Source organism: Myiozetetes cayanensis, unplaced genomic scaffold (genome assembly GCF_022539395.1).
Source record: "Myiozetetes cayanensis isolate MyiCay16 unplaced genomic scaffold, myiCay2020 scf31, whole genome shotgun sequence".
NCBI classification, from domain to species: Eukaryota; Metazoa; Chordata; class Aves; order Passeriformes; family Tyrannidae; genus Myiozetetes; species Myiozetetes cayanensis.
The window spans coordinates 2564408-2578683 of record NW_026087533.1 but is presented as its reverse complement, the minus strand read 5'-3'; the positions used below and the strand labels follow the sequence as shown (position 1 = coordinate 2578683).

General features: G+C 58.6%; 2 protein-coding genes across 6 annotated transcripts in view; both read left to right on the top strand.

Moving 5' to 3' along the window:
- EPB41 (erythrocyte membrane protein band 4.1) overlaps positions 1-14276 on the top strand; it is a 777038-nt gene that overhangs the window by 195962 nt on the left and 566800 nt on the right. The gene's annotated exons all lie outside the window — the stretch shown is intronic.
- The window catches only part of PTPRU (protein tyrosine phosphatase receptor type U), a 58958-nt gene continuing 49585 nt past the window's right edge, over positions 4904-14276 (top strand). For all 4 annotated transcript variants that reach the window (XM_050326120.1, XM_050326119.1, XM_050326118.1 and 1 more), the window contains exon 1: positions 4904-5017. In XM_050326120.1, coding sequence (XP_050182077.1) covers positions 4945-5017 — 73 coding nt within the window. In that variant the 5' untranslated portion in view covers positions 4904-4944. The remainder of the gene's footprint in view (positions 5018-14276) is intronic.

The window sequence follows — 14276 nt, the reverse complement described above, 5'->3', positions numbered from 1 at the left end:
AGTTTTTTTCGGTTGGTTGGTTGCTGGATGTTTCACCTGCAGCTCCTGGGAAATGCAGGGGCAGCTTGAGAAAGCTCCTTTTGAGACTAAAAGCAACATTTCTCCTTGGAATTAGTGCCTGGGGTGAAAAACCAGCAGTTTGCTGGGCGCTTGTGGCCCAGACGAGGGGCATCTCGTGAGGCTGTGCCACTGAGCACTCAAAAAAAACGCTGTTGGAGCAGCACCCGGGCGAGGATTTAGCTCTGGGTGTTGGCACTGATCCTTGGGCTTCCCAATTCCCCACGGAGAAACCCCCAGTGCCCTCTGGAGCCCAAACCCAGAGGCGGGTTGGCGAAGGGTCAGGTCTTAAATAACTATCCTCTAAAACACCTCCTAACATCTTCCAACCTTTTCCTGGCTATTTCCTCTGGGAGCTCCTCGTTCGTTCCTTGCATTGAACAGGGAGTTTTCTGTGGATGGAGGCACAGAAGTTATTTCATCCTTTCAGGCTGTGATAACTCATCTAATAGCCCCATTACATCCGGCCACGGCACCACTCGGGGGCTGGACAGACGGGGAAGAGAGGAACAGCAGGATGAGATAATCTATTTTGTCTGTTAAGAAAAGGAAAAAAGGGTTTTTGGCATTAGCAAAAGGCAGGTGATTTGAGAAAATAGCAGAGACTCGTTCGAGGGGAAGAAGTGGGTGTGGGGGGTGTAATCGGTGGAGGCAGAGGAAAAGCTGAAGGGGGATGTGAGGAGAAGAGGGAGAGAGGCTGGAGGAAAGGGGAAAGGAGGAATAAAGGCAGGAGGGGAAAATTTGAGGGTGAAATGGCTTAAAATTTAGTGCAGGAGTTGTGTCTCTGAGCTGTTTGCTGCAGGGAAGGCACTGCCAGGAGTGAGCCGGGGAGGGGGTGAGAGCTCTGCATCCTGTGGGTTTAATGGGGAAAACTGGGGAATGATTGTGCTGGCAGTAAAGGTGATATTCTGAAAGAAATTAAAATTTAAAGAGTTTTGGCATGGAAAGCCCTGGTCAGTGTGGAGATGCTCCAGCTGGTTTTTGGGAAGGCCGGTGGGCGTCGCAGCTCCACCCTGCAGGTACCAGGACAGAGGCTCAGGGCAGCCCCTCTCCCTCGATCAGAGGGGTTTACAGAGCTATTTGAGAGAAAAAAAAAGAAGAAAATCCTCCCCGAAGTACTGTGCACTCCTAAGAGATTAAAAGCCCCAAATCCCAGCTTTTTACCCCCAGCCTGGGAGAAGCCACGAGACGTGATGTGGCCGAGCTGCGCTGGCGGCTGCTGTCACCGAGCACCTCGAGCTGAAAACATTTCTCCCTCGAGTGGGAGGGACAGTTCCAGCGGAGACCATTTGCAATCACAGCAGGGCCTATATTTTTCCTGCAAATGACTATACTTGAAGAGTGATTACTTCATTTTAACTCAATTGCTCCTGCAAGACGCTCGGGGCTGATGGCAGCGGGGAGACAGGGCAGGGGAAGGGCTGGGACTCGGGTGGAACTCACCCTGCTGCCGCTCAGGGTGGAAGGAGATGCTTGGCGAGGGATCAGGGATAGGATTTGCACTCCAGGAATGGGGCAGAGCTTGGTCCTGATGGGTTGTCACTGCATGGAGCAGTGCTGTCTGTCCATCTGCCCTTCCTTCCTCCCTGCTTCCCTTTGTCCCTCCTTTGTCCCCTCCGTGCAGGGTTTGTCCCAGGCCATGCGTGATGGGTGCTGTGCTGTGCCACCCCCAAAACCATCTCTGTGGGCCTGCCTGCACCCTGCCAGGCAGGGGAGGGGGTGACAGGCCCTTGGCCAAACTTCCCTGCCTTTCAGACCAGTTGGACAGATGGGATTTGAGCTGGATGTGCTGGAGCCCCAGGGACAATTCCTGCTTGTCCCCAAACCCGGTGGCACTATGAATGAATCCCCTCCATGCATCCCAACCATCCTCTGTGCCTCCCTCCACACATCCAGCAGCTCCATCACCCCAGGAGGCTCCTCCAAGCCCCTTCCCCAGGGAAGGAACCCCTGGGAGGCTTCCCATGCCCTGGGCCAGTGCCAGCCCTTCCCTGGAACAAGAAGCCTTTGTGGAGCCCAATCCTGCAAAATCTGGGCTGTGTCCTGGGTGCATCAATGATCCTCCTTATGCAGCAAGGATGTGACACCAAAGGAATCCCAGAGCTCACCTGAGGAGGTGCTGGTTGGGATTGTGGGGCTGTGGGGTGATGGGGCAGGATGGTGACTCCCAGGGGATTGAGGACAGTTCTTTTGTGACAGGCTGGTGCAAAAAAACCAACCCTTTTTATTTCAGTTTGCAAAGTGATTGATTTGGAAACACAATTTTGGGGTTTAAAAGGCACAGTGCAGGGCTCCAACAGGCTTGTGCAGCTTAAAAGCTCCATGTTTCCAGGTTGGTTCCCCCAGAATGCTGGGAATATCCCGTTGCTGCTTGGCCTCAGATGCCTTGCCCTGCTGAAATGAGATGTTTCTGTTCAGCTGCTCAGGGACAAACCCCCCATATTTCTCCCCAGTCTGGGCAGAGACTGTTTCCAGCTCATCCCATGGGTGCTGCATGACCCAGGTCCTCTTCCCAACAGGATTTTGGTTTTTTTTTCCTTCCTTGGGGTCTGGGGGACTCAGCAATGACAGCACTGGGCCAGCTCTCCCCTGCCTTTGCTGCCACATTATCTAAGCAGCTTAATTCCTTTATGGGCATTATTTTAACAGGCTTTTAGCCCTGCTGGGAGAGGATTTGTCAGGATCTCTCTGTGCTTGGCACAGGGCACATTCACACCTGGCTCAGGGCTGGTGAGAGGGGTGTTCACCACCCTCTGCCCTCACCCCAAATCGTGCTGGTTTGGCTGGGTGGGTCTGCTTTGTCCCTGGATTCCCTGTGGGAACAGATACAAGGGTCACCCTGGAGCTAACCTGGCTGGAGGGATGCTGGGAGCAACTGGGGAGACTGGGAATGGAGGGCAAATGTGGTGCAGTGACACAGGGAGGGGGGACGCTGGGGACTCTGCCAGGGGGAGTGTTTGGGGCTGGCGGCTCTGGGGTGACCCCAGATCTGCTGAGCCCCTGTCCAGGGAGGGGCTGTGCAGTGTCCCCAGGGCTGTGTCCCCTGGGTCAGTAGGTTAGTGCAGTGAGTCAGTGCAGTGTCCCTTTGTCAGTGCAGTGTCCCTGTGTCAGTGCAGTGTCCCTGTGTCAGTGCAGTGTCCCTGTGTTAGTGGAGTGTCCCTTTGTCAGTGCAGTGTCCCTTTGTCAGTGCAGTGTCCCTGGGTCAGTGCAGTGTCCCTGGGTCAGTGCAGTGACCCCAAATAACAAAGCCATCCTGACACAGAGAAGCAGCACAGCAGCATCCCTGGGGACGAGCTGAACTTGGATGAAGATTTTGGGGCTAGTGGGCGATGTGGTCCCACTTCCAGGGCTGGGAGCTTCCTCGTGGATTCACCAGGCTCAGAGACACCCAGGTACCACTCCCTGTCCCTCCCTCACCCTGCTGGGTGCTGGGCAACATCATTGCAGGGTAATGCCAGCTCCAGGGCTTCTCCCTGTATGACTTGGGGTGAAAACTCCCAATATTTCCAGCGTTGTTTCCCTCTGCCCAAGCAGTCTCCCACCCTGCAGCCGCAGCCAGGGCTGGGTGACCCGAGCACGGATAACACCGGAAAGCTGATGCAAAGCTCCCCTCCTCCTCACCCCAAACCTTTGGGAAAAACATTTTCCTCCAGAAGCAGGGCTGGAGAGGATGTCGGTGAACAAGGGGCCTTTCATCCCCGCTGGCACCGCCGACAGGGACACCGGGGGCTGCCAGTGCTCTGTGCCCGTCCCTGCGCCTGCGCCCGGGAAAGGGACAGAGATTTTCCTCCCCTTTCAAAACCCTTTTGGGGTTTTCTCCTTTCTGCTTGCTCTGTGTCCTGCACCTCTCTCCCTCTGTCACCCCCTTCCCACCCTGGGGGACAGTGGCAGGAAGCCACTGCCCCCAAAGAGCAGCAGGGCTTCTGTCCCCAGTGCCCAGCCTGGGGGTCCTGGCTCTGCCCCACAGCCTCGGGCACAGTCCCTGGGCGATGGGGGGCACCTGAGGGGCTGGCAGCACTCACCCCAGGGTGGGTGTCAGCCCTTCCCCAGCCTCCTCCCTGCAGCTAGAAACCCCCCGGACCCACTCCAGCTGTACCCCTGAGGACACCCCTTGTGTTTGGGGGGGATCCTGGGAATCCTTCTGCATGTGGGACCCCCCCACACCTGCAGACTATCCCTGAATCCCTGCACACCCCTAAAACCAGGGAGTCCCCGGTACCGGACACCCCCCCCTCCTTTAGCCGTGCACCACCCCCTCCCCAAAAGTGCCGGGACCCCCATCTTCCCTCTGCCCCGATATTTCTCTCCCCTTCTTCCCCAGTAGCAGAGCCCCCTTCCCATAACTCCCAGGACCCCATCTTCCCTCTGCCCCGATATTTCTCTCCCCTTCTTCCCCAGTAGCAGAGCCCCCTTCCCATAACTCCCAGGACCCCCACCTTTCCTCCCCCTCTGTCTCCCGCATCCACCACCCACCCCGTAACTCCCGGGACCTTCCCTTCCCCTCTCTCCCGGTACCGAAGCCCCTTTCCCTCCCCCATCCCTCCTCCCCCCAATAACTCCCTGTACCTCCCCTCCTCCCCTCCCTCCTCCCCATCCCCCACCGCCACCACCTCCAGCCACCACCAGGGGCGCCGCCTCCCGCCCTCCGTTCCCGTTACCGGCGCTTCCTCCCCCAAACCCTCCCCATCCCAAATTCCACCCTCCCCTCCCGGCGGTGACGTCACGGCCGCCGCCGCCGGTATATTTGAGGCTCGGGGCGGGCGCGGGGCCCCGCTGCGCCCCCGCCGCGCCGGATCCGCGGGCGCGCAGCGGCGGCGGCGGCCACGGCCCCGCCGCCCACCCCCGCCCCGACCCCCTCCCGCGGGGTCACCGGGCACCGGCCGCACCATGCGGAGCGCCCGGGCGCTGCTGCTCGCCCTCGCCCTGCGGGTCTACGCGCTGGACACCGAGACGCCCGCCGGTAGGAGCAGGGCAGCGGCAGGGGTTTTGGGGAGGGGGATGTCTTGTTCCGCCACCTCCCCCCCCCAAGGAACTGGGATGGGGGTTCCGCCGCCGCCGCGACCGTCACTTGCAAGTGGAGACCCTGTTCTACCGGAGGGTCCCCGGGATCCCCCTCCCTCCGTGATGGAACCACTCGGATCCTGCCGCCCTTCCCCCCGGGAACCGGGATGGGGGTTCCATCGCTCCCCGTCCCGCCGCCTGCAACCCGAGACCCCCTGGAGACCCTGTGCTGCCGGAGGGACCCCGGGACACCCCCCCCGATGGAACCACTGGGATCCTGTCCCCCCCTCCCCGCCCCGGGAACCGATGTCCCATGTGGCGCTGCCACCCCCGGGAAGCGGGATGGGGGTTCCGCCACCCCCGTCCCGCCGCGGCAGCCGCCACCTGTTCTACCGGAGGGTCCCCGGGACCCCCCTCCCCGATGGAACCACCGGGATCCTGCCGCCTCCCTGCTCGGGATCCGCGGTCCCATGTGGCACTGCCATCCCCGGGAAAGCGGGATGGGGGTTCCTCTCTCCTTCCCGCTGCCGCCGTCGCCGGGGGGAACTTTTCCCTCCCGGCTGGGGGGTCTCGGCTGCGCCCCCCGCGCCGCGGATGCTCCGCGGAGCGCGACCCGCTGGCTCCCGGTACCGTCCGACCCCCCTCCCGCTGCACCCCCGGCAGGGAAAACTTCCGCCGGTGGCAGCGCTGGGTGCGGGGATCGGGTGCAAGGAACCCCCATCCCGGTTCCCGGGGGGGCGGCGGGGTCTCGGTGCTTTCCTCGGGGGTTTTGGCCGTGGTTTGGGGACCCTCCGGTTGGAACAGGTGGCGGCCGCGGCGGCTCCGCTCGCAGCCTCCCGGCTCTCGGGGATGCACAGTCGGAGTTGTGCCGAGACGGCGATCGATGGATTTGATTTTATTAATGTATTTATTTTTAATGTTTTACTCCTTTCCCCCTGAGCGCCCCAGCGACCCCCCTCCAAGCAGGGGCTGGGGAAGGGCTGATGCGGGGACCGGGATGGGGGACGATTCGCTCCCGATCCTTTCGGGAGGCAGGAGAAGGGCTGGATGCTGCGGGGTGCGGGATTTTTGGGGCTCCCGAGGCGCTACCGGGAGCTCTGTGGGGGGAAACAGGCACGGGGAGCGACGGGTCCCTGGCGCTGCCACCTCCAGCTTTCAGCCAATGCTCGGCACATCAAAGTGTATTTTTGCCTAGTTCTGTAATTTTTTACCTTTAAATCGAGGCAGGCTCACCTGCGCACAGACCCCATGTTGGTGCATTGATTTTGGTTTTTTTTGGGTAGTGGCTTTTCTCCAAAAATTATAAATAGTGACACCCGTCAGCAGAAAACAAGAGACGGCGGCTGACCCGTGTGGCTGGGGGGATGGAGACGTGGATGGATAGAGGGGATGGATACACGGCTGGATGGAGGGGACACGAAGCTGCCTGTGGCTCCCCCGGCTTTGTGGGGTGGAGGGAACGGGTTTATATTTGAGGAGGGGGCCGTTGTGTGCTGGTGGGAGGGGGAAGGATCAGCTGCTTTGTGCTTCAGGGCAGTGAGGAAACTGAGGTAGCTGGTGAGGGGCTCCGTGTTTTGCCAGAGGAAGGGGCTTCTGCACCTCCCCGGTGTCAGAGGGGGGTCTCGAGCTGTGCTGCCCCCAGCCCTGGTGTGTGCGCGTCTCTGATGGCTCCCAGGGCTGAGCTGCCGCAGCCTGCGAGGGGCTGGAGGGGCTGTGGTGGGGACACCTCGGGGCTTGGGGAGGGTGTTTTTTGGGAGGTTTTCCTACCCAAGCAAACCCTTTTCCCCTCTGTGGGCTCCTTCCCTGCGAGATGGCATCAGCGAAAGGCAGGATTCCTGGTGTAAATCAAGAGCGTGTTTATTCCAGCGTTTCCCTGGAAGATGCAGAGCAGGCTCAGCTCCGCAGTGGAGCTGAAACGACTGGATCCAGCTGGAGGTGAGGGGTCTGCTTGCAGCCCCCCCGGCTCCGTTGCAGGCTGCTTTTTGCCTAGATCTGGTGTTTGCTCCTGCAGATGTGGTTTGGCCGCCTGCAGGGATATCACCAGGCTCGTCCCTGGGGCTGGGGCTGCACAGCGGGCAGGGCTGGGGGAAAAAAACCCAAAAAATATTTAAGCCATTTGCACGTGCTCTGGGATCACCGGAGACCCCGGAGCCGGTCACGGGGGAAGGACCAGCTGTTTGTCTCGGTGGGGATTCTCAGGAGCTGGGGAGGTGTTTCTGGCTGCGCCTTTGCAAAGAAAGGGCGCAGTGTGGTGTGGGGAAACTGAGGCACGGCGTGTCTGAGCTGCGAGGAATCGAGGCACCCCGCTGTCCCGGGGTGCTCTCGTCTCCTTCCTGCAGCCTCCAAACTTTTGCAGCTCATTAGGATTTCGCGGTGACTGAGCTGTCGGTGCTCGTCACGGAGGGGACCCAGGGTGGCGTTGGGAGGCACTTGCTGACCCTCCAAACCGAGTGATCCGGGGGGGTCTTGCGGTGCCAGCGGGCTGCGAGAGGGACCTGTGATTGTCCCCGGTGGGATTTGCCGGCCCCATCTCTCCTCTCGGGGGTGTTTGCAGCAAAACACGGAGCCTTTCCCTGCTGGAAGCCCGTGGCCAGGAGCAGGCTGGGCCACGGGGCAGCGGGTTGTGCAGCCTCAGTTATTTCCCTCCTCCTCTTGCCTTTCCTGATAAGAAAGGTGGCTGTGGCACTGGCGGGGGGACATGGTGGCCTTGGAAGCGCTGGGAGGAACAGCTGAACTCGATGTTTTCCCACCTAAATAATTCCACAGAGCGCAGCTCCGCTCCTCTGCACTGCGCCCCCAAAACTGCAGCAACGAGCTGCTCTCCGGGGGTCCCCAAGGCTGTGTCCCCCCAGCCTGTGTCCCCCCTACATTCCCAGGCTGGTTTCCAGCGCTGAGGACACGCAGCCGAGGTGCTGCCAGGCGCTCCTGCCGGAATTATGCGGAAGCTTTTTGCGCTCGGCTTCGACTTCGTTAGCAGCAATTAAGCAAATAAAACATTTGGGCTCGCAGCTTCCACTCGGGAGGTTGGGATTGCCGGGGGAGCACCGGACTGCGGTTGGTGGCGGCTCTGGTGGCACTAGGACCGGTTTTGGAGGGAGGGATTGGGGGTGGTGGTTGTGGTGATGAACCCCTTGCTGGGGGTCAGCCTGGGGACCCCCCCGGACAGCGCTGGCAGGAGGTGGCAGGGCTGACCCTGACCCCGACGCGGCGGTGCCGTCTCGGTCGAGTGAATGGGAACAGCCAAGCAGACGCCGTTTCCAGGGCTGGGATTGGGGTCGGGAGCAGAGCAAACCCCTCGGCGTCCCTCCCTCCCTCCCTGGCCGTTAACTGTCGAGGGAATCTCTCAGGGATCCTGGGAGAGGGGGATGAGCGGGACGCTCTGCCTGTGCCTCGGGGTTGGGGGTCAGGAGCGGGGTGTCCTGGGGGGACAGGGTCAGTGTTTTGAGCTCCCTGGTGCCTCATCCTGCTCTTCCAGCGCTTTTCCCGGTGGTTATTTCCCTCCACCTGGCTGCCCGTGGGCTCTCCCATGCCAAGGCATTGTTTTTCTTCCCAGCCCTCCTTCACCAAGCGCATAAAATGTGCGAGAACGAGAACGTTACATTTTCCTTGTCAGCTTGTTTCAGGCTTGGTTGTTTTTTGTGTGGATTTCTTTTTTTTTTTTTTTTAATTTCCTGCCTGTTCTGCCGTGCCAGGGAAGAGGCTCTTTCTCTTGTTTGCTCCTTCATGTGTGTTTTTAATGCCCTGGGAGTGCCATGCCCTTTCCCAGAGAGCCCAGACAGTGCAAACACCCCTCGGGCTCCTGCGTCTCGGGATGCTCCGGAAAATCCTGTTGACGTGCCCAAGTGTGCCCAGGGCAGAGGTTTCTGGCTCCCAAGCCCTTGGCTCTCCAGTGTCCCCTCTCCACACACCGCAGTGTGGTGGATTTTCACCATCTGCGAGGGTGAAGCTGAATTTAGGGATGTTCCAAGTGATGCTGATGCTCCTGGATGGACCCATCCCTCTGGCTCCGTATCTGCAGCTCCGTGGTGGAGCCTGTTTCCCCCCTCATCCCCCATCAAAACTTGCAGTTGTATTTGTTTCATTTTTCCCCTTTTCTTCTCGTTCCAAAACTCCTGTTTCATGTTTTTCCCCTGGGTGCCTGGACCTGCCCTGGCCTCGGGAACAGGGATGCTGGTGAGTCACCTCCTGGCCCGCACTGCACATTTTTCCCTTTGTTATCCAAACTAAGACAAACCAGCTCTATTCCAGCTTCCCTGGGAGCTTTCCCAGAGCAGAGCCCAGCAGGATCAGCACCCTGGGGGAGCAGGGACACCTCCTGGAAGACCAAGGCAGGTGCTTCTGGGTGGCTTTCAACCCCTGCCTTGGCTGTGACGACCTCCCTGTTGATGTTGGTTTTTCCCCTGATTGCACCCAGGATGGAGCTTTTCCATCACTTTGCTCTGCAGAGGGGCTGAGAGCCCTGACCACCCCAAAACACCCCATAAAAATCCTCTCCTGGCTGCAGCCCCTCTCCAGGGATTTGCTGCTTTGCTTTTGGCAGCTGTGTGAGGGTTAAGCCTGAGGGGCTGGAGGCAGAGGAAGGCAAATCCCTGCTGTATCCCTGGGAGCTGGGAGGTAGCACAGGCTCTGGAGAGCCTTATCGACGTGGCCCTGCCATCTGCCTGCCTAAACCTCCATAAATAAGCTTTTTAATAATCTATTATTAACATGCACTATAATTGTCTTATTAGACATGTCTGGGAACCTTTAGTTACTGCGTGATTAAATGTCAAGATTCCCAAACCTCCTCTCCCCCGTGGCAGCTTGGGATTTGCTTCGCAGCTTTCCATGGATCCTGCTCTCCCATTCCAGCCTGGAGACCCCCCCCCCACCTCCCCCCAACTTCTAGTGGGTGAAACTGAGGCTTTCCCCTCTGGACAAGGAGGATTCCCAACAATTAATCCCCCGGAGCTAATTGCCTCCTCGTTGGCAGCCTTAAAATAAAGAAGTCCTGGAGATGGAGCTTTTCCTTTCCGCTGCAGGTGGCCTGGCAGAAGCTGCTGCTGCTGCTGCTGCTTTCCCTGTGCTGGGATGGATTGTGGGTGGGTGATGGGGTGGGAGAGAGGGGGGTGCCAGCCTGTGGCTCCCTGGCTGGAGGGGACCTGGGGACACAGGACCTGCTTTTCCTTGCAGGGTGAAGGGCATCTCTGGGGAGGGAGGGGGAGGGATGTGGAGCTGGCAGGTGCTGGAGGGACTTTCCTGGATGTTCCCTGGGTTGTTTGCTTTCCTAGCCCTGGAAGCAGCAGCTTCTACACCCTCTGCCCACATCAAAAGCCAAAGTCCAGCTCAGCTCCAGCTGCTGGAAGGTGAAGGCAGAAGAGCCTGTGGGGCAGCCCCGTCCCCCTCCCCGCTGCCAGCACTGGGGGTGGCTGTCACACACCAGCTGCCCTTTGGGCTGTTCTTTTATTTAGTTTTCTCAGCTCTGGAGTGCTTTTCCTGCTTTCTGGGTAGTTGTGGGCTGCAGGTTATTCCCTGGCTGCTCCAGGTCGTGCCTGGGTGTCCCAGCCCTGGTTTGCAGCACCCACCTGAGCACTGGTGTGGGGGACACACACTTGCCCGTGGGTTTGCTACAGGATTGAGGGGTTCAGGCTTTGTACCTTCATTTTTCCCACCTGCAGAGTGAATCCAGGCATGGGTTGTGGTGAGCCAGATGGAGCTGTCCCTGTTTTCTGTCTCTGGGTACCTTTGCCAGACCCCAACTCTGGGTGCTGGTTCCCTGCTCACTGCAGGGGCAGGACAGGAAAGCTCCCCCTTCCTCCTGCCCCCCTTGGTGTGGGGTACAGAGGGGTGTGGGGGCTGTTCCTGTGGGATTCCCAGCCTTTGGAGTGCTTCTTGCTGTGAAGTGGAGGCTGAGCTGCAGTGGGAATGCAGGGGTTTGGGGTTCAGTGGGGCTGTGGGGTCCTGGTGTCTGACCCCACACTGTGTGTGACAGATTCACGGCTGGCAGGAGCCTCCTGACTGTGTTTGCCCATAAATTTGTCATTTTCTGACCCTCCTGCCTCCCAAAGTGCTCCAGATGTTGAGGAGACAGGAGCTGGGTGAGGGCTGGTGGGCTCTTGACACCCCTTTGGCCCCTGACTTTCCCCCCACAGTGTCCTGCAGTGGGTCTGGTGGCCCCAGCTCAGTGGGTGGGGGGCTCTGGGCAGCCCCACTGCTGGTGGGGGAGCAGGGACTCTCCTGCCAGGGGTCCATCCTTCCTTGAGGGTCCATCCTTGGCTGTGCTGGTGCTGGGCTCTGCCCCAGTGCCCACCCACCACAGGCTGGGGAATCCTAAATCCTAAATAAGCCACTGCTTTGGTTTCCTGGACTGCCACGGGGATCAGACCTTTCTTGGCCTCGTTAAGTTAATCAGGGTGGTGGTTGGGATGTGGTGGCTGGAGGTGCTCTGAGCTCCCCTAGACAGGACAAGGGGACAGGGACATCCATGACCTGATGAGTCTTAACGAGGCCACTGTCCCCAAGGCCCTGTTTGGTGCCTGGGGGTGAAGAGGTGAGCCTGCTGTGCTGCTCCCTACTGGAAACCCTAATTAGCCCAATTAGCCTCCAGAGGGGGGCTCTGGTCCAATGTGCTTCACCCCACAAGTGGACCATCAGCTGCTGGATGGGTCTCCTGGAGCAGGATGTCACCTGGAGCAGGATGTCATCCAGAGGCCAGGCTGGAAGAGCAGCTGAGGCAGTTGGAGGGTTCAACAGCAGCAATTTCCAAGCCTGGTCAGGAAGTCCAGGCAGATCCACCCAAAGATGATTATCTGCTCCAAAATCCTTCCCCTGCTGCTGGAAGCAGTGTAATTAGAGGCATAAATACTCTGCACTTAATTACTGGGTGCTGCAACTTGGTTAATTGAATTAGCAAAGGTGGGTGATCACACCCCCACCCCAGCATGTTGAAGTCCCTGCTGGGACATTTGGTTTTGGTGGCCATGGGGCCACCTGATGGAGGTGGATTCCAGAACTTTCCAGGGTGTTTTTGGGGAAGGAGCAGCTTGGGGGTGACCCTTGAAGCCCCCCCAGTGCCATGGATGTGGTGCAGGTTCAGCCAGTGCCCTTCTGGGTCCCTTCCCGAGGATTCTCCTATTTCTATTATTATTTCTACTTGTTTTTACTGTATTTCCATCTGTCTGCTGAGTGATAATATCCCACTGATTTTCTGCAGCCAGCAACCAGCCTGCTTTCCCTGGATTATAACAACGTTAGGCTAAAGCAGCACATCCCCACGTTGGGCTGCTCCTCTTTATATTAACTGAACTTTTTATTTAGTCTCTCACCCAGGCTCCTGTCTGGGGAGCTGCTGCTCACCCTGCCTGCCTCTGACTGACATTTCTCTGGGCAAAGGGCCATCTCCTGCTTTCCTTCCCGTGGGATGGCTGAGCCTGGTGGCTGCAGGTGGTCAGGAATGGGAGCTGGGATCTATCCAGGGCAGGATGGGGTGCAGGGAGGGGGTGAAAGGTGCTGTGCATTGGGCTTACGGGGTGTTGTGTGCCCTTCTGGCACTGCAGGGCCTCTTGTCTTCACTTATTCCTGCAGAATTGCTGTAATGCCAGAGTTTTTGCTGGAATGGGTTAAGGATGCTGCAGTGGAGGTAATAAAGGCAATAAATGAAATAAATAAGAGCTGTTGAGGGAAAGGCATCATCCTCAGGCTGCTGTGACTCTGCATGTACAATGTGCTGTCCCCGAGTGGGGTGGCTTTTATACCTGCTGTGTGTGTGGGTGCCTTCACCCAGGACCTGAGGACGTGGTCTTAAAGAGATTTTAACCTCTGAGAGCACTGGGATGGGGGTGGAGGCCATGAGATGAGTTTGCTGGAGCTGCTGGTTTTTACCCCAGCCTCAGGGATGGATGGATGGATGGATAGGTGGATGGATGGATGGATAGGTGGATGGATGGATGGATAGGTGGATGCCCAAGCTGCCACTGCTCGGTGGTGGCTCTGCCAAATTCATGCACTGGTAAAAACAAACCTGTTTTTTTGGGGGGGTTTTTTGGGTTTTTTTTTGGGCTCAAATAGCCATGTCCCCAAATTTGCCTGCCCTAAGGGTGCAGACCCACTGAGCACAGGAATCCTTTTTATTCCCCTGTGGAGGCTTCTGCTGGTGCCTTTAACCTCCCTGCAGATCCAGGTCCCCCCATTCCACAGCAAAGGGCCCAGCTGAGCCCCCAGCACTGGCAGCCAGGCACAGAACTGATTGATGTGCCCACGTCAGCCCTATTGTCACCTTTGTCACCTTCCACCCTCGGTGTCAGCCTGCCCACAGTGCTTTCCCTGGCCCTCCTGGTGACACAGAAGGAGGAGGAGGACACTGACCTGGATTTTGGATGTGCTCCTCTTCCTCCCCTCTTTATTCCTCCCTGGGGCTGGGCACGGTGGGGGTTGTGTGGCTGGGTGGTTTTTCTGGGCAGGGGCTTTTTGGACAGCACAAGTGGCTCCTTTCTCTGCCCTGAAAGGCCATAAATAACCCTCAGAGCTGCCTCCTGAGGCTCTCCCAGCACTGCCACGTGATCCATCACGGGCAGGATTAACCCACCAGCGCTGAGCTCCCACATCCATCACTGTGGAGAGGTGGGACCCCCAAGGGCAGGACTGAGAGTTCCCTCATCTCTATCCCCGGAAAAGTGGGGTTGGTTTGGAAAACTTGCTCTTTCCCGTGATTTGTGCAGCTGGAGCTGGTGTTGGAGCCCCTCAGGGTTGTGGTGATGCTGCTGCTGCATCCTGGGGCAGCTGCTTTCCCTCGTGCCAAGGGAATGTCTGTGTCCTCAGGCATCCCCTGGAAGCAGCGTGTCACCCTCAGGGCTGTGTCACCCTCGGGGCTCACAGTCCTGGTCTGTCTGGCTCCGTGGGAATGTGGGGTGGATAATCCCCAGCAGGGATGTGGGGACCTGATGGTAATAAAGGAGCCAGGGGGAGCTTTTTTCCCTTTTATTTTCCTGTTTATTTTCATTTCCCCTCCACCCCCCAGGGTGCCCCCCATCTCCACAGCCCGGGAGCTGTAACTGTACAAGGAGTGATCCAGGGGTTTCCAAAGGCCCACCTTGTTTTTCCCTTCCCGTGGAGTGGAAGAGGCAGCCCTGATGATGTTAATTAAGCGATGGCTCATTATGAGAGCACTTGTGCTGTGGGTTTAGGGGCCTCCTGGCTGCAGAGCTTGAGGGTGTTTTTGTGCTGCAGGGGGGTCCACAAGG